This window comes from Capricornis sumatraensis, chromosome 19, assembly GCF_032405125.1.
Source record: "Capricornis sumatraensis isolate serow.1 chromosome 19, serow.2, whole genome shotgun sequence".
Taxonomy (NCBI): Eukaryota; Metazoa; Chordata; class Mammalia; order Artiodactyla; family Bovidae; genus Capricornis; species Capricornis sumatraensis.
In genome coordinates, this window is record NC_091087.1 from 40,976,737 (window position 1) to 40,995,624 (window position 18,888).

General features: G+C 48.7%; 1 protein-coding gene across 1 annotated transcript; it reads left to right on the forward strand.

The window, feature by feature from the left end:
* The first annotated feature begins 7,035 nt into the window (after window positions 1–7,035).
* Window positions 7,036–7,635, forward strand: RPP25 (ribonuclease P and MRP subunit p25). The gene has a single exon (XM_068990842.1). It carries the CDS (start codon window positions 7,036–7,038, stop codon window positions 7,633–7,635), a length of 600 nt encoding a protein of 199 aa, XP_068846943.1.
* The last annotated feature ends 11,253 nt before the right edge of the window (window positions 7,636–18,888 follow it).

An 18,888-nucleotide genomic window follows, 5' to 3' on the forward strand; every position in this document is an offset into this window, starting at 1 on the left:
TGTTTCCCCATCTATTTCCCATAAAGTGATGGGACCAGTTGAGCTATTTCAAATCCCAGAAGATGATGCTGTGGAAGTCCTGCACTCAATACGCCAGCAAATTTGGAAAACTCAGCAGTGGCCACAGGACTGGAAAAGGTCAGTTTTCATTCCAATCCCAAAGAAAGGCAATGCCAAAGAATGCTCAAACTACCACACAGTTGTACTCATCTCACACGCTAGTAAAGTAATGCTCAAAATTCTCCAAGCCAGGCTTCAGCAATACATGAACCGTGAACTTCCAGATGTTCAAGCTGGTTTTAGAAAAGGCAGAGGAACCATAGATCAAATTGCCAACATCCGCTGGACCATGGAAAAAGCAATAGAGTTCCAGAAAAACATCTATTTCTGCTTTATTGACTATGCCAAAGCCTTTGACTGTGTGGATCACAAGAAACTGTGGCAAATTCTTCGAGAGATGGGAATACCAGACCACCTGACCTGCCTCTTGAGAAACCTATATACAAGTCAGGAAGCAACAGTTAGAACTGAACATGGAACAACAGACTGGTTCCAAATAGGAAAAGGAGTATGTCAAGGCTGTATATTGTCACCCTGCTTATTAACTTATATGCAGAGTACATCATGAGAAATGCTGGACTGGAAGAAGACTGCTGGGAGAAATATCAATAACCTCAGATATGCAGATGACACCACCCTTATGGCAGAAAGTGAAGAGGAACTAAAAAGCCTCTTGATGAAAGTGAAAGAGGAGAGTAAAAAAGTTAGCTTAAAGCTCAGTATTCAGAAAACAAAGATCATGACATCTGGTCCCATCACTTCACGGGAAATAGATGGGGAAACAGTGCCAGACTTTATTTGGGGGGGGGGCTCCAAAATCACTGCAGATGGTGATTTCAGCCATGAAATTAAAAGACGCTTACTCCTTGGAAGGAAAGTTACGACTAACCTAGATAGCATATTCAAAAGCAGAGACATTACTTTGCCAACTAAGGTCAGTCTAGTCAAGGCTATGGTTTTTCCAGTGGTCATGTATGGATGTGAAAGTTGGACTGTGAAGAAAGCTGAGCACCGAAGAACTGATGCTTTTGAACTGTGGTGTTGGAGAAGACTCTTGAGAGTTCCTTGGACTGCAAGGAAATCCAACCAGTCCATTCTAAAGGAGATCAGTCCTGGGTGTTCTTTGGAAGGACTGATGCTAAAGCTGAAACTCCAGTACTTTGGCCACCTCATGCGAAGAGTTGACTCATTGGAAAAGACTCTGATGCTGGGAGGGATTGAGGGCAGGAGGAAAAGGGGATGACAGAGGATGAGATGGCTGGATGGCATTACCAACTCGATGGACATGAGTCTGAGTGAACTCCGGGAGCTGGTAATGGACAGGGAGGCCTGGCATGCTGCAGTTCATGGGGCCGCAGAGAGTTGGACACAACTGAGTGACTGAACTGAACTGATGGGACCAGATGCCATGATCTTAGTTTTCTGAATGTTGAGTTTTAAGCCAACTTTTTCACTGTCCTCTTTCACTTTCATCAAGAGGTTCTTCTTCGCTTTCTGCCATAAGTGTGGTGTCATCTGCATATCTGAGGTTATTGATATTTCTCCCAGCAATCTTGATTCCAGCCTGTGCTTCATCCAGCCTGGCATTTCTCATGATGTACTCTGCGTATAAGTTAAATAAGCCGGGTGACAATAAACAGGCTTGACATACTCCTTCGCCAATTTGGAACCAGTCCGTTGTTGCATGTCTGGTTCTAACTGTTGCTTCTTGACCTGCATACAGATTTCTCTGGAGGCAGGGAAGGTGGTCTGGTATTTCCACCTCTTGAAGAATTTTCCACAGTTTGTTGTGATCCACACAATCAAAGGCTTTAGTGTAGTCAATGAAGCAGAAGTAGATGTTTTCCTGGAACTCTCTTGCTTTCTCTATGATCCATCAGATGTTGGCAATTTGATCTTTGGTTCCTCCGCCTTTTCTCAATCCAGCTTGAACATCTGGAAGTTCTTGGTTCACATACTGTTGAAACCTGGCTTGGAGAATTTTGAGCATTACTTTGCTAGCATGTGAGATGAGTGAAACTGTGTGGTAGTTAGATCATTCTTTGGCATTGCCTTTCTTTGGGATTGGAATGAAAACTGACATTTTCCAGTCCTGTGGCTACTGCTGAGTTTTCCAAATTTGCTGGCATAGTGAGTGCAGCACTTCCACAGCCTCATCTTTTAGGATGACGCATCAACTTAACAACAAACAAATAAATCCAGCTCTTCTGATCCAAAGTCTTTCGACCTATGTCTTCAATATGTTGAGTCCTGATTCCTTCTCTTGAATTTGCCTCCCAAACACACCCCTTCTGCTGTGGTTTTGAAATGCCTACACATTCTTTGATACTACTCACTTCAAGAAATTAAACCAAATTCCCCTTCTGAGGAGGTGGAGCCATAAAAGACATTGTGGCTTCCTGCTTGTCTTCTCTCTGTCTGTCTGTCTGTCTGTCTGTCTCTATCTCGTTTCTCTCCCTGCTCCCGCCCCCTGTCCCATCTTCCCCTCCCCTGCTCAGCTTCAGGAGAAGCCAGCTGCTTGTCATGAGATCTATGGAGCAATCCATACTATAAGAAACTGAAGCCTCTGACTAAAACGTGAATAAGTTTGAGAGCAGATGCTCTAGACCCATGAGAGGCACTGAGCTCGAACCACCCCTATAAGCTGCTCTTGGATTTCTAACCCTAAGAAACTGGGTAAGATAATGAATGTTTTTAAATTACTGAGTTTGGGGGTGACTTTTGATGCAGCAATAAATAATCAACACCTCATCCCCATTGTAGGAACTGCCTCTCTTGCCCAAAACCAACTCACACCTTTGCTGGAGATCTCAAATCATTGGGAAGTTTCCTTTTCTCTTATACTCAGGTGAATGAAGTTGGCTCAAACAGTAAAAAATCTGCCTGCAATGCAGGAGACATGGGTTTGATCCCTGGGTGGGAAAATCCTCTGGAGAAGTCAATGGCTACTCACTCCAGTATTCTAGCCTGGAGAATCCCATGGACAGAGAAATGTGGTGGACTATAGTCCATGGGGTCACAAAGAGTTAGACAAGACTGAGGGACTAATGCTCACACCGCACAGGTGAGATCGAACACCTGTGTTGAAATACCTGTGGTCGCTGCTTTCTAGCTGTGGTATTAAATATATTGGGCTGGATACTTAATCTCTCTGTGCCTCAGTTTTCACATCTGTTAAACAATGATAAAAAGGAAGATTTTAAAGATTAAATCAGGGAATAGATGTGAGTGCCTGGCCCAATGCTGGGCACTGTGGTGGGTGCCTGATAAATGTGACCTCCTTCTGGCTCTGACTTTCTAGTTCCCGTCTCCCAAGCCCCTGCCTGAACAGACTGGGACTAGGACCAGGGGTTTTAGGGGCACCTCATCCTCTTTCTGCCACTGGAGACAGAGGAGGAAGAGATCTGCCCTGCAGCGGGGGTTTTCTTCTTCCCACGGTTGGGTAAGAAGTAACTTGTCCATGAGAGGCAGGTGTACTGCTACAATGGTCTTGCAGATGAGGGACTGGAACTGCACTGGCAAGGCTTGGCCTCCAGCCTGGTCACCCCTCCAACTCCTTGGAAGGTGAAAAGAGTCTACTTTGCCACTCACTAATCCTCTACATATTAGGAAAACTGCTATTTCCAAGGCTTTGCCCGTTTCTTTCCCTTTCTTCCTCCCCTCTCCCTTTATAAATTTTTAAAATTTATTTTAATCACAAATAATATGTGAAAAATAACATCAGCCAACATTTCCTGAGAACTTACCAGCCGAGGTTCTAAGACTGTTAGGTGTCTCACAACTGCTTTATGAGCAGGTTCCTGTATTAGTTCCATTTTACAGCTGAGAAAACCAAGGCACAGGGTATAACGGCCCAAAGTCACACAGAGGCAAAAAGAAGCTAATGAAGCTCAGACTTCAAGGTCAGGACCTCATTACACAGTCTGTTCCAAGCCTCCAGGCTTAAACTTTGTATTCTGAAGGCACAAACTGAGGCTTCAGAGTGTGTGTACTAGAAAACACCACATACTACAAAAAAACAAAAATGATTTTAAAATGCATTTACATCTATAAACATGCACACACTTGAAAAAAAAAAACTTGTGGTCCTACTGTGAGGCTTTTTTAACAGAGAGTCTTGACTCTCTTTCCACGTTTCTGTCGTGGAGTGTGCGCCACAAATGCTCAACTTAGGCACCTTCCCAAGAGTTGAGCCCTCTACTCTCCTCCCAGCTGCGTCTGCCGGGTCCCCCTGTCCCCCTCCCCCGTTCCTCCCTGCCTCCCCCGGCGTGTGCTTCCTGGGCCTCGCTTCTCTCCCCGTTTCCTCTCCCACAGCGCTCCCCTCCCCTGCTATCCTTGCTCCTTCCCCTTCGTCTCTCTTGCTAACTGTCTAATGCATCTCTGCCTCTCCCTGCCCCACCCCCGCGCTTGGCCATCCAGCGCACAGGCCCCTCTCCCGCCCTTGGCTGCCTTCTGCCAACCTCGCTACCCTCGTTTACAGTGCCCCCGCCTCCCCGCCCCGCTTTCAATCTTTCCGCTCCCCTCCCCGTCCTCGTTCCCCGCTAAGCCCTGCCACTCCGCGGCCCGGCAGGAGAGCACAGCCGGCGGGCTGCGACGCGCGCTGACAGGGTAATGAATGGCTTCAGCGGTAATTAGCGACCCGGCGGCTAATCATGATGTACATTTACATTTTAAGTGCTGCAGAGGGAGCTGGAGAAGGGGAGGGGAGCGACGGGAGGGGACGCGGGCCGTTTCCGCAGCCTCCCTTCACCGATTGGGGAGCGAAGTGAACCGAGTCTTCTCCAGCTGGCGGCAGTGGAGGGGGATGGCGGTGCGAGGCTTTCCAGGGCCAACCCGGGCGAATGCAGAACTGCCTCATCCTCAACAGACGTAAACGCGGAGCTCCCAGACCCCTTCCTCCAAACTGCAGACCCCCGATTAATCCCCTCCAAGTGAACGTTCAGCCTAGGCTTACATACCCCCGTGGATGGAGAGCTCTCTTCTTCCGTAACCAACCGGTTCGGACTTAGATTCCAGCGGTTTGGGGACTTCTCAGGCCTAACGAAACTGATGCCCGTTAAGGCCCACAACTGCCCCAGTTTTACAGAACCTGAGTACCCCTGAGCCTCGCCAAGTGCTGCAAATTCTTGTGTCTTCACCAGACTGCTGCCCTTCGACTCCTACGGCTGTTCCTCGGGGGGTAGGGGGTGGGGCCGCGGGAGCTGCGACAGGCCAGAAACACAGATTCCGAGCCGAAAGCGCCCTCCAGAGCCTCTCTCCCCAGCGTGCGAGCAGGAGATCCCAGAAGAGGATGGTCATTCATGTACTGGGGCTCAAAAGTCCACCTGCTCTCCAGTCACTTCCAAAGGGCCGTATTGGAGTCAGTCCCGGGTTCCAAACAGCAGGGCAGAGCGCTAGGAGATACGAGAGACTGAGAAGGCGAAAGCAGCCTGGAGGAGAGGAGGGGGACCCCAGCAGCCCCGTCTCAAGACTCGGCACCAGCTCTCCCATGCACTGGGATGACCCCAGCACTTCAAGGGCTTCCTGTCTGCCGCAGCTATCAGGACTCCACCCCGCCACGCCCCATCGTAGTCACCCCTACCCGGATCAGGTCTGGCCCACCTTCAGTTCTGTGTGTCGCGCGAGGGGTGGAAGGATGAAGGACGAGGCCCTGGGGCAGTTCTAGGTAGAATACAGCTTCTTCACAAACCCGCTCTCTCATCAGCAATCCTTTAAAGCCCAATCTCATCTCTCCCTTCACTGTCCATCTCTCCTGGAAAGAGATCCCGGGCCACTCCCTCGGTCTTGCGGAGTTCCAGGGGAGGGGCACCCAGTAACTGTCCCCGAGATTTCCGTTTCCCAGCTACCTCCCTTCTCCCTCAAAACCTGCTTTTACCCAGCCTCTTTTCTGAAAAGGACCCCACTGGGTACCAGGGGGCCCGGTTGACTAACAACAAATTCCACCTGAGAAGAAAGGGGATCCACGTGAGCAGAGGACAATATCTGGCTTACTCTAGGGCATGCAGCTCTAATACTCGACCTTCAGGCGTGGATGGAGGGAGCTTAACTCCTCTTGAGAAGGGGGTCTCATTGTTCTCGTCCCATTCATCCCAGGGGACAGCCTGGCCCAGAGCCTCAGTTCGCAGAGCAGGGGTGTCTGGGAGCCTTCAGCTCCGGTCAGGCGCGGCAAGGCTGAGACCTCAGTTCTCCGGCTGTCCTGCGAGGACCATGCCGAGACATAGTCGTCGAGGGCAGACGCGGAGCGGAGACGGCGCCTACTACACTCTGCTGACAGCGTGCAGGCTGTCCTTCAGGCGAGAAGAGCGGCTCGGGAGCGAAGGGACGGGGTGGGGGTGGGGGTGTCGTTCCTCTAGGAGTGGGAGAAAGAGGTCCCAGTCCCCAGAAGGCCGCTTTGAAATCTCTCATTGGGAGCGGGCAAGGGGTGGGTGGCCTTCAGCTGAACCGCGGAAGGGCTCGGGGACCCGGCTTGAAGCTGAGTTTGCCCAGCAAATGCAGTTTTTATTTAGGTTGCAGGTTTATGAAGGTAGGCTCAGGGAGGGCTGATGGTGATTATATGGAAACTTCAGCTGGCAGGTCACTCCTGGCACTGCCATGGCATCCCGCGATGCGCGCACCTCCCAAACCCGGATATCAGAGGACCAGAGTGGATGCGGGCGAATTGCTGGTGAGGCTGGGGCGCGAGCTGGCAGGGCTGGGTAAGGGGCGGGGCCCGGCGGCAGGGGCGGGGCTCCCAGGCTCTGAGGCGGGGCCTCGGCTAAAGGCGCGTAGCACAGGGCGCCGAGATCGCCGAGTAGAGCAGCGCCCAGTGGAGAGAAGTGGAAGGCTAGGATCGCACCGTCCCAATCGGCCAGCCAGCGTCCACGCCGCTCCCGCACCCTTACCCCTGCCGGCCCTTGCGGGACGCGACCCACCGACATGCAGTGCCGGGGCTGAGGCGGCCCGATGGCGAAGCCCGCGTCCCCGCAACGACGGCGCATGGAGAACTTCCGTAAGGTGCGCTCCGAGGAGGCGCCGGTGGGGAGCGGGGATAAGGAGGGCGGCCCGGGCTCAGGCCCCTTCGCCGATCTGGCGCCGGGCGCCGTGCATATGCGAGTCAAGGAGGGCAGCAAGATCCGGAACCTGCTGGCCTTCGCCACTGCCAGCATGGCGCAGCCAGCCACGCGCGCCATCGTCTTCAGCGGCTGCGGTCGAGCCACCACCAAAACCGTCACGTGTGCCGAGATCCTTAAGCGCCGCCTGGCGGGTCTGCATCAGGTCACGCGGCTGCGCTACCAGAGCGTGCGCGAGCTGTGGCAGAGCCTCCCTCCGGAGCCCACACCGGGGCAGAAGCCTGGCGAGCCAGCCGCCAGTCTCAGTGTACTTAAGAACGTGCCCAGCCTCGCCATCCTACTTTCCAAGGATGCCCTGGATCCGCGCCAACCCGGGTACCAGCCGCCGAACCCCCATCCCGGCCCCTCGTCCCAGCCAACTGCTCCGACGTCCAAGAGGAGTCTAGGGGAACCTGCTGCTGGAGAGAGCTCCGCGAAGAGGTCACAACCCGAGCCAGGTGCTGCTGAAGAGGACCAGACCGCCTGAGAACTCCGGCCTCTGGGCCACCTGGACGGGCTGGATCCTACCCCCGAGCTTCGACCTTGAGACGCATCTCTAGCCTTTCACGCCTTGGTACTCTGGAACCTACAACGTGGCAGCATAGACCCCAAGGCGACAAGGGGGGACCCCAGGGAAGCTTCGTGGTGGGGTTGCTCCTCCAGCTGTGTTGCCTGACGAAACTTTCAGCTTTTCTGAACCATACGGGGACCGTCTTCAGGGAGGGAATGGTGGGCAATGGGATTCTTGAGCCTTTTAACCCCAAGGGTTAAAGGTTCATGTAGGATTCTTGAAGTGGGCTAGGAAGGTGGAAGCTGAGGAGAGCTCTTGAAACCACCCCACCATTGTCAGCAGAGGACAAAGGGTTGGAAACCACTGCTTGAGGGCAGGGGATTTTGAGTGGCAAGGGGTAAGGGGCTATTCTGCCCCTGACCCCAGGACAGTTTCTAGTTTTCCTTTCCCTGCTTTTAAGGAGCATCCTGAGATCATGGTGGCAGGGGCGTCTCCATAGGCTCTTTTAACATCCTGCTTTCCCCATGCTGGCCCAGAGGGAGAGACCCAGGACAGAACTCTCCATGCCGCCTCCCCTGAGCCCCACAGCTGGAGTCTTGCTTCCAATAAAACAAACACAAAAATGGCTCTGTCCCTGGGTTTTTTCTAACCACTTGCCTGTGTAGAGACTGCTCTGGTCTGCCCCCTTGTGTCTCAGTCCCCTCCAGCCTGGAATTCTTAGCTTTTGGAGTCTTATGGGTCAGGCACAGAAACTGGACAGCTTTGAAATGGTGCTGGGAGCACCTTACCTAGTGTCTGGTTCCTCCCTCTTTCTCAGCCCTCCCTGGCTAGCTCCAGTAGCTTCAGGGCTTGTGGCCAGAAGGGGACCTTGGTCACCTTATGTGTTACCACTAAGGGAAAGGGAGCAGCATACTGCTTTTCTGGAAGGGGGAGGAAGGGAAGCATCAATGAACTATCCTGGGGGTCACTGCCAAGGGTGGCAGATCCAACTGGGCTCCCTAAGCCTGCAGCCTCCTGCCAATAAACAGCCCTACCAGACGGCTGGCCCAGAGCTCCCCAGCCCCATGGATAGAATCTACCCTTCACTGCTCGCTCTCTCTCTCTGAGAAAGGACAGCACACCCTTGGGAGAGGGGGAGGAGAGACAGCACAAATCCACTGCTGGAAATTACTATTCAGCAGAGAAGCTGGGACTTGGGCTGTGAATCACTGCAGGCTCCCTGATAAGCTGCTGCCTCTGGCCCTGCACAGCTGTCGGTTGAGAGATAACAGCCTTATAAGCCTTTCTGCCCAACTCCAAGTCAGGTGGGAGGGTGGAAGGAGTGCTGTGTACTGGAAGCACTCTAGCAAACATGAGGGGAGGGGCATGTAGCTCCAAGATCATAGAAGCAGACCCTGTCCCTTTGCAACTTAACAGCATCCTTGGAAAGGAGGAGATGGGGAAATATATAAGTCACTTTGTAGGCTAAAAGCTGAAATAAATCCTTCTGCTGGTAACAAGAGGTAGGTTTCTGCAGTTGATAGAAGGGGCTCTTCAGGGAGTTCACCCTCACCCCCAGCTCTGCTTGAGCTTTGGATAGGTGGGCCTTGTCAAAGAGACTCTGGCACTGGCTGCTCTCCCTAATGTCTTGTTCTTGATGAGTCCCTAGGGAGAGCCAAGGGATTGGGGTGTGTGAGTCTGACTCTCTCAGGAGCAGCGCAGGAAGTGTGGAGAGAATGTAAACTGTCCGGACAACAAGGTTGCCCTGGGCTGGCACTGGGCATCCGCATCTGAATTTAAATGATCCAACGCAGAAGAGGTCCTGCATGGTAGAGTCTTAGGAGAGACGGCTCTTGGTTCTGGAAGAGGGTCAATTTTCCAAGATCACTAGTGTCTAAAGTCCTGATTGCTGGGTCACCAGGATAATGCAAGCTTTCTCATTGAAGATGTCTTGGGTCAGGTGAGTCACCTTCCAGCCTAGAAACACCCTGTGGTGTGGAGAGGAGAGGGGCATGTTCTTTCCCCACCTTCAGAGTGTTACCCTGCTCACATGGTGGACTGCGTTTCTGCCTCCCATGCTAGAAAGTGGGTTATGAAACTGGCTGTCTTTTCTGCACCTTTACTCCATCCCAGCAGCTTCAGTTCCCAGGACTTTGATAGGTGCTCACGGGTGCCAGTGGAACCCAGCATCCATGAATGAGCTCCCCACCCCTGCTTTACTAGATCTTCTCGCCCTGCTGACCCAAGAGGTGACAGATACCCCTATCCACCCTCAACTCCAAGGCTGAGGTGGGAAATTGAGAAGCGCTGAAATAAGGCAGGGAGTGGCCACGGGAGCACCTCAGAGACAGCTCACTTCAAGAACTGACTCGTGGCAGAATGGGAGGGAGTGGGGAGTGCCCCGCCCCACTGTGAGACACCATCTTTCCAGTAGGACCTCTATCCAAGAGCTTTCTGGGCCCTCCTTTGGGGACACTTCCAGCTAGGGGTGGCAGTGAAGACTCACACCCCCAAAACTATCTGGTCACACAATCAGAATCCACTTGGGGACATAAATATATATAATCTAAGGCCAGAGCATGTGGTTAAATGGGCAGTGGACCACCAACTGGGACTTCACTGTTGTGCCAGGTTCCAGTCTAAGCACAGAGTTGGGTGGGGAGTCGGGGGGGAGAATCACAGTATAATCAGACACAGTTTCTGCTGCAAGGATATCCCGGTCTAGGGGAGAGGGAAAAGAAAGTCATGGCACAATGCAGTAATAGTGGGAGAAGGGAGTTCTGAGAAGAGGCACTTAATTCACTCAGAGGTACTGATGGAGCTGGCTCAGCGGTGACCAGACAGAGTTAGCCAGCGGACGGGACTAGACAAGGAATTCCAGGCAGAGAGGTGATGGTGCATCTGGTGTTGAGGCAGCCACAAGTGTCTGAACAAAGCTCAGCCAAAGCAGGTGGGACTGGAATACCAGGTGGGAGCTGGGAGCCAGGTCACAAGGAGCCTCCCTGAAGAAAGCGGGGGAGGCAATGGTCTCTTTTCTTTTCATTATATTCCATTGGTCTTTTTTGGTATTGGTCTGTTTTCTTTTCATTATATTCCATTGTTATTTTTAAAAATATTTATTTACTTATTTGGCTTCCCAGGTGGCACTAGTGGTAAAGAACCCGCCTGCCAGTGCAGGAGGCATAAGAGACTCTGGTTTGGTCCCTGGGTTGGGAAGATCCCCTGGAGGAGGGCACAGCAACCCACTCTGGTATTCTTGCCTGGAGAATCCCATAGACAGAGGAACCTGATGGGCTACAGTCCATGGAGTTGCAGAGTCAGACACGACTGATTCGACTTAGCACAGCACAAAGCATTTACTTATTTAGGCTGCACTGGGCCTTAGTTGCAGCACTTGAGCGAGATCTTTAGTTGTGGTGTGTAGGATCCGGTTCCCTGACCAGGGCTGGAACTTGGGGCCCCTGATTGGGAGTGGAAGTCTTAGCCACTGGACCACCAAGCAAGTCTCACCTTGGTCTGATTGATGTGTGAGAAGGATCCTTCTGGCACCAGTGTAGGTGGAAGGTGAATTGGAAGGGGCCTGACTGCATTTGCTATATACAGCAGGGAGGTAGGAGATGGAGCCCTGGTAGTGGGGCCAGAGATGGAGACAGATTTGAGAGCTACCCAGGCTAGGTAGGATTTCATTGCCATTACAGCCAGGATAGAGGAGGGTTGCTCTTTGTGGCTTAACCCTAGCTTGGCCAGAACTTAGCCTGCCTTTCTGGCATCACAGGAGAGACCAAATAATAGATGGATTTTGGTAGGGAAGAGGGGTGAGTTAGAGGGATCTGCAGCTTCAAATTGGTAAAAGCTTTAAAGCTCTTGTCCACTGTCCGTGAATCTCCCAGAGCATGTTCATTGCACAGTTAAAGGAAGACCTGGGTGAGACACACACCCACCTGGCCAGGGCATCTCCCCTACTAGCGCCCTTCATCTCCCAGCCCCCCACTCGATTTGTTCTAGTTTGGATCCCTGCTATGCCCATATTGGCCACTAGGGACGCTCTAGTCCCCTCCGTTTCACTGAGATGTTGAAATACCTACAGGTTTCCCAGGGAAAAGGATAATTGAAAAAAGGGAAGGACGAAATACAGTCACAGGAAGGTCTCCTTGGTGACATCGGGTTTCTTCCTGTCAGAGTTTATCTTAGTTTGTAGTTGTGCCCTCATTAGTGTGAACCTCTGGTTGTCAGTCACCCCAGTAAACCAGAAGCTGTGATTAAATGGATCCTGCCTGCCTTGCTCTCTACCTAGCTCTTGGAATGCAGGAATCCCAGTGAGAGCAGTTGATAAGCTGTTGAGTGAATAAGGACTGGCTGAATGAGATTTCTGAACTGTTCTGACACCACATCAAAGCCCTTAACTGTCCATCCCCAGAAAGTGGCCAAGCTTCCCCCATCCCCACCATATGGACCCTTGGGTTCTATCTTCTTTTTGAAAAAGCTAAGGGTCACCATGTTTATGCCTAACTGGAGGATTCTGGTGTTGTTTTTGACTCCTGTTGATTATCATAGACGCTGTGAGTTGAATTGTGTCCCCCCAAAAGGTATTTTGAAGCCTTAACCCCTGGTACCTGTAAATGTGACCTTATTTGGAAACAGGATCTTTGCAGGTGTAATTAATATGTAAGATGAGGTCATACTGAAATAGGAAGAGTCCTTAATCCAATATGTCCTTATAGGAAGAGGAGAAGATACAGACTGACACATAGAGGGAAGAACAGCATGTGAAGATGGAGGCAAAGACTGGAGTTACGCAGCTGCAAGCCGAGTAACGCCAAAGATTGCCAGTGAACAACAGAAGCGAAGAAAAAGGTATAGAACGGGGTCCTCCCTGGAGCCATCAGAGACAGCATGGTTCTGCAGACATCCTGATTTTGGATACCTAGCTTCCAGAACCGTGAGAAAATAAATTTCTGCTGTCTTAAATCATCCAGTCTGTGGTACTTTATGAAAGCAGCCATAAGAAACTAATACAGTATTCTTACCACCTTCAGTAGGAATAAGGAAAAGGAATATGGGGTGTTTGCTAAAGTCTAGTCTTGCATGGTGAGAGGCTCTTTTCAGAGTTCTGCTAGCAAATGTGAACAAATCATATTGAACAGTGTCATATCGAACAGATGATAGGCTTTGCAGGAAATGAGGCTGATTCTGATCTAGAGCAAGTTATTCTTCTCTGAGCCTCAGCTCTCTCATCTGCAAAATGGGCCAGATTGCTGTGGGGATAATACCAGCCTTCCCAATCTTTACTCATTGGAATCACCTAGGGCACTTGTCAAAAATATAGATTGCTGTTATAAATTAATTGGTATAAACTGATTGATTTCTAAATAAAATAGACCTTGCATTACAACTGAAAAAAATGTGTAGATTACATGTTATATGTTAATTACCCCACAATTTTTTAAAAATACAGATTGCTGGGGATGAACTTCAAAACAAGAGGGTCAGAATCTCCCAGGAAGGACCTGGAAATGGGTATTTCAATAAGATCCTTGAGTGATTTTGATGGTTAATCGAGGTTGACTAGTCGGTGAGATAATTTTTAGAAGGAGCGGCACACTCATTCTTAAGAGAGACCCAAAGTTAAATCCCCATCACAGGAAAAAATCTTTAGGAGAGCAGCTAGTGGACTCAGAACACAAAGCACCCCAGCCCTGGGCCCTGTTTCTTGACAGGAAACTGCGGGTGTGAGGTCCAGTTCAGACAACTACAAAAACCCAGCTTTGTTTGTTTAAAAAAATTATAAGGATGCAGAAAACATGGAACCTGCATACATTGCTGACGGGAATGTTGATGCAGGCTACCTTGGAACAGCTTGGCAGTTCCTCAAAAAGTTAAACATAGACTTACCTTATGACCCATATATTATCACTAGATATAATAATGGAAATAATGGAACACATGTGTCCACGTGAAAACATGCCCGCAGATGTTCACAGAAGCCTTGTTCATAATAGCCAAAAAGTGGGAAAAACTCAAATGTCCATTAACTGATGAATGAGTAAACAAAATGTGGAATATCCATATAATGGAGTATAACTGCCGCAAAAAGAAATGAAGAACTGATTACAACATGGATGAATCTTGTAAACATTATACTAAGTGCAAGAAAGTTGCCTGGCTCTTTGCAACCCCATGGACTGTAGCCCTCCAGGCTCCTCTCTCTGTCCATGTGATTCTCCAGGCAAGAATATTGGAGTGGGTAGCCATTCCCGTATCAGGGGATCTTCACAATCCAGAGATCGAATCCAGGTCTCCCGCATTGCAGGCAGATTCTTTACCATCTGAGCCACCAGCGAAGCCCTAGGATACTGGAGTGGGTACCCTATCCCTTCTCCAGCGGATCTTCCCAATCCAGGAATTGAACCGGGGTCTCCTGCATTGCAGGTGGATTTGTCACCAGCTGAGCTGCCAGGGAAGTCCTGTGAAAGAAACCAGACCCCAAAGGACATTCATATTTATGTGAAATTTCTAGTGAAGCAAATCTATAAATACAGAAAGTAGATTTGTAGTTGCCTAGGGCTGGTGGGGTTCAGGGGATGAAGAGTGACTGCCATTGGATATGGAGTTTCTCTTTGGGATGATGAAAATGTTCTGGAACTAGATAGTGACAATGTTTATACAACATAGCAAATAAAAGAATGCTGAATTATAGACTTTAAAAGGATGAATTTTCTGGTTTGTAAATTTTATTTCAATCAAAAATTATATCCTTTAATGATGTTATGATCATAAAAGTAATAACTTAGGAAATTGCATAATAAGTATTATTAATTATGAAAAAGTACTATTGGAGCTCTCCTACCTATATTCAATGGGCTTCCTAGGTGGCACTAGTGGTAAAGAACCCACCTGCCAATGCAGGAGACATAAGAGACATGGGTTCAATCCCTGGATTGGGAGGATACCTCTAGAGGAGGGCATGCAATCCACTCCAGTGTTCTTTTCCAGAGAATCCCTTGGACAGAGGAACCTGGCGGGCTGCAGTCCATGGGGTTGCCAAGAGTTGGACACTACTGAAGTGACTGAGCATGCATGCACACACTTGTATTGGATGGTGGCCCCCAGCAGGATCATCTTTGAAGGCTACCTCCTCCTGCCACCTTTTCTCCCTGATTCCCAGGTGATCCATGTGGTGTGTTTATCCACTCCACCTCCATACCTGTCCCTAGTCGCACAACCTGCCATGCCCTCGGAAAAGAACTTTCTACAATTTACAACAGAAAAATGCTACACTCACCACTTATTGAGTTCTATTTATTGAGGTATGTCCAGGCAGGACATAGTAGTTTACATGTACTATGTTATATAATTTTCTCAATAACAAATTAGTAGGTTCCATCATTATTATCATTATATAGATGAATTAACTGTGGTTCAGGAAATTGGAATACCTTGCCTAAGGCCCTGCAGCAGAGCTGTAATTTAACAGTAGCAAGAATGTCATTCTCTCAGGTGCCCTCTTACATTCATCTCCTTTTCTGAAGCAGGCTAGTGTTGGGATTCGCATCACTATAAGTCCCCAAGTGGGGACTTGGAAATGGAAGCAACATAGGATCAGTCAGACTAAGAGCCACAAGCTACTTCCAGCCTTGAAATGACAGGATTCATTTTTTCCCCCAAAGCATGCTTAATTCCCACCAGAGAAGATAAGAACTTTTCTTGCATGTGAACTTCACTTTATGAGAAAGTCACATGATGGAACAATGTCTGTGTCCGTACAAGCTCCTCAATAATCCCTCCCTTCTGTACACATCAGAGGAAATGCCTCATCACAACTCTTTCAGGAGGAAGACTCTGCTGCAGCAGGAAGCTGATAGGCTGATCAACTGATAATGATGACATCCCTGAGGTATCAAAGTCCAACTGCTGCTTCTCCACTGGGATAGCAAAGGATTTCAGGGCTGAAGATAAAGTCAAAAGACCCTAACAGCCCTGGGCAGGAACCAAGATGTCTGGTCTAAACCTTTCCCAGAGGAAGTAGACAGAATGGGCTGCAGGGGCACAACTGGAGAAGAACTTGGGAATAAGCAGAGGCTTCCTGACCTAAGTGAGGTAATAGGCTGAATTCAAAGATGGCCCCCAGGGTTCATGTCCCCTAGTGTACATGCCTTGTATAAACAGAGCTGAATTTGTGAAAGTGATGGGATATCATTCCCAAGGTTAGTACTAATCCATTTACTTTGAGTTAATCAAAAGAGAGATTATGCCTGGAGCCTAATAAGATGCCTAAAACAACAGAATGGGAAAGACTAGAGATCTCTTCAAGAAAATTAGAGATACCAAGGGAACATTTCATGCAAAGATTGGCTCAATAAAGGACAGAAATGGTATGGACCTAACAGAAGCAGAAGATATTAAGAAGTGGCAAGAATACACAGAAGAACTGTATAAAAAAGATCTTCATGACCCAGATAATCACGATGGTGTGATCACTCATCTAGAGCCAGACATCCTGGAATGTGAAGTCAAGTGGGCCTTAGAAAGCATCACTACAAACAAAGTTAGTGGAGGTGATGGAATTCTAGTTGAGCTATTTCAAATCCTGAAAGATGATGCTGTGAAAGTGCTGTACTCAATATGCCAGCAAATTTGGAAAACTCAGCAGTGGCCACAGGACTGGAAAAGGTCAGTTTTCATTCCAATCCCAAAGAAAGGCAATGCCAAAGAAAGCTCAAACTACCGCACAGTTGCACCCATCTCACACACTAGTAATGTTCAAAATTCTCCAAGCCAGGCTTCAGCAATACATGAACCGTGAACTTCCAGATGTTCAAGCTGGTTTTAGAAAAGGCAGAGGAACCAGATATCAAATTGCCAACATCTGCTGGATCATTTAAAAAGCAACAGAGTTCCAGAAAAACATCTATTTCTGCTTTATTGACTATGCCAAAGCCTTAGACTGTATGGATCACAATAAACTGTGGAAAATTCTGAAAGAGATGGGAATACCAGACCACCTGACCTGCCTCTTGAGAAATCTGTATGCAGGTCAGGAAGCAACAGTTAGAACTGGACATGGAACAACAGACTGGTTCCAAATAGGAAAAGGAGTACATCAAGGCTGTATATTGTCACCCTGCTTATTTAACTTATATGCAGAGTACATCATGAGAAACGCTGGACTGGAAGAAACACAAGCTGGAATCAAGATTGCCGGGAGAAATATCAATAACCTCAGATATGCAGATGACACCACCCTTATGGCAGAGAGTGAAGAGGAGCTAAAAAGCCTCTTGATGAAAGTGAGAGAGGAGAGTGAAAAGTTGGCTTAAAGCTCAACATTCAGAAAACGAAGATCATGGCATCCGGTCCCATCACTTCATGGGAAATAGATGGGGAAACAGTGGAAATCGTGTCAGACTTTATTTTTTTGGGCTTCAAAATCACTGCAGATGGTGATTTCAGCCATGAAATTAAAAGACGCTTACTCCTTGGAAGGAAAGTTACGACTAACCTAGATAGCATATTCAAAAGCAGAGACATTACTTTGCCACCTAAGGTCCGTCTAGTCAAGGCTATGGTTTTTCCAGTAGTCATGTATGGGTGTGAGAGTTGGACTGTGAAGAAGGCTGAGCGCCAAAGAATTGATGCTTTTGAACTGTGGTGTTGGAGAAGACTCTTGAGAGTCCCTTGGACTGCAAGGAGATCCAACCAGTCCATTCTGAAGGAGATCAGCCCTGGGTGTTCTTTGGAAGGAATGATGCTAAAGCTGAAACTCCAGTACTTTGGCCACCTCATACAAAGAGTTGACTCATTGGAAAAGACTCTGATGCTGGGAGGGATTGAGGGCAGGAGGAGAAGGGGACGACAGAGGATGAGATGGCTGGATGGCATTACCAACTTGATGGACGTGAGTCTGAGTGAACTCTGGGAGTTGGTGATGGACAGGGAGGCCTGGCATGCTGCGATTCATGGGGTCGCAAAGAGTCGGACATGACTGAGCGACTGAACTGAACTGAACTGAACTGAACCATCAGAGACACTTTCCTGTTGGTTTGAAGAAATAAATGGTGGTACTGTGAGGGGACCTATAGAGGATCCATGTGGTAAGGCCCTGAGGGTGGCCTCTAGGAGCTGAGGGTGATCCTTGGTTGACAGCAAGAAAAAAATGGGGACTTGGTCCTACAACTGCAAGAAACTGAATTCTGCCAACAACCTAAACAAGCCTGGAAGAGGACTCTGAGCTTCAAGTGAGACCGCAGACCTGGCTGACATCTTGATTTCAGTCTTGTAAGACCCTGAGAAGAAAAATCAGTTATGCTATGAATGCATAACTGACCTACAGAAATGAGAAATAATAAATGGGTATTGTTTTAAACTTAGTTTGTGGTAAATTATCATTCAGCAATAATAAAGCTAATACAGGGACTTCCCTGGGGATACAGTGGATGGGAATCCGCCTGCCAGTGCAGGGGACAAAGGTTCAATCCCTGGTCTGGGAAGATTTCACATACCTTGGGTAACTAAAGCCCATTGAGCCCTGGTGCCACAACTACTGAAGCCCATGTGCCCTAGAGCCTGTGGTCCACGAGAGAACCCACCACAATGAGAAACCTGTGCACCACAATACAGAATAGGCCCTGCTCACCGCAACTAGAGAAAGCCTGCACACAGCAATGAGGATCCAGCGCAACCAACACAACAGCTAATACAGGTAATAAGGGCTTAGAAAGCACTATTCTTAATATTTATCAGTTGTGTGATTCTTGGGCAAGTGTCCTTTGAGTCTACTCCTTCATCCATAAACTAGGGGTAAATACTCACCTCACAACACTGTTATGAGGCTTAGATGGGATAATAAATAGTTTGTAGCTTGCAGTGGCACAAAATTGTGATCATAATTGCTTTTGAAAACAACAACGAAAACATACAATATTGCAGTAGCCAATCTAAGGTACTGCAGGCAAAGACAAGTACAGTACCTTACAATTTGGGACTGGGATTGAAGTGCCATATAGCCAGCACTTTTTGTTTTTTTTTTTTCTTTTTAGCCGAGCAAGGCTTGAGGGATCTTTTTTTTTTTTTTTTTGGCTTGAGGGATCTTAATTCCCTGACCAGGGACTGAACCCAGGCCACAGCAGTGAAAGCGGTGAATCTTAACCACTGGACTGCCAGGGAACTCCCAATGCATTGCTTTCTTCCTCAAGTTTTTTATCTTTTTTTTTTTAAATTTTAATTGGAGTATAGTTGATTTACAATGTTGTG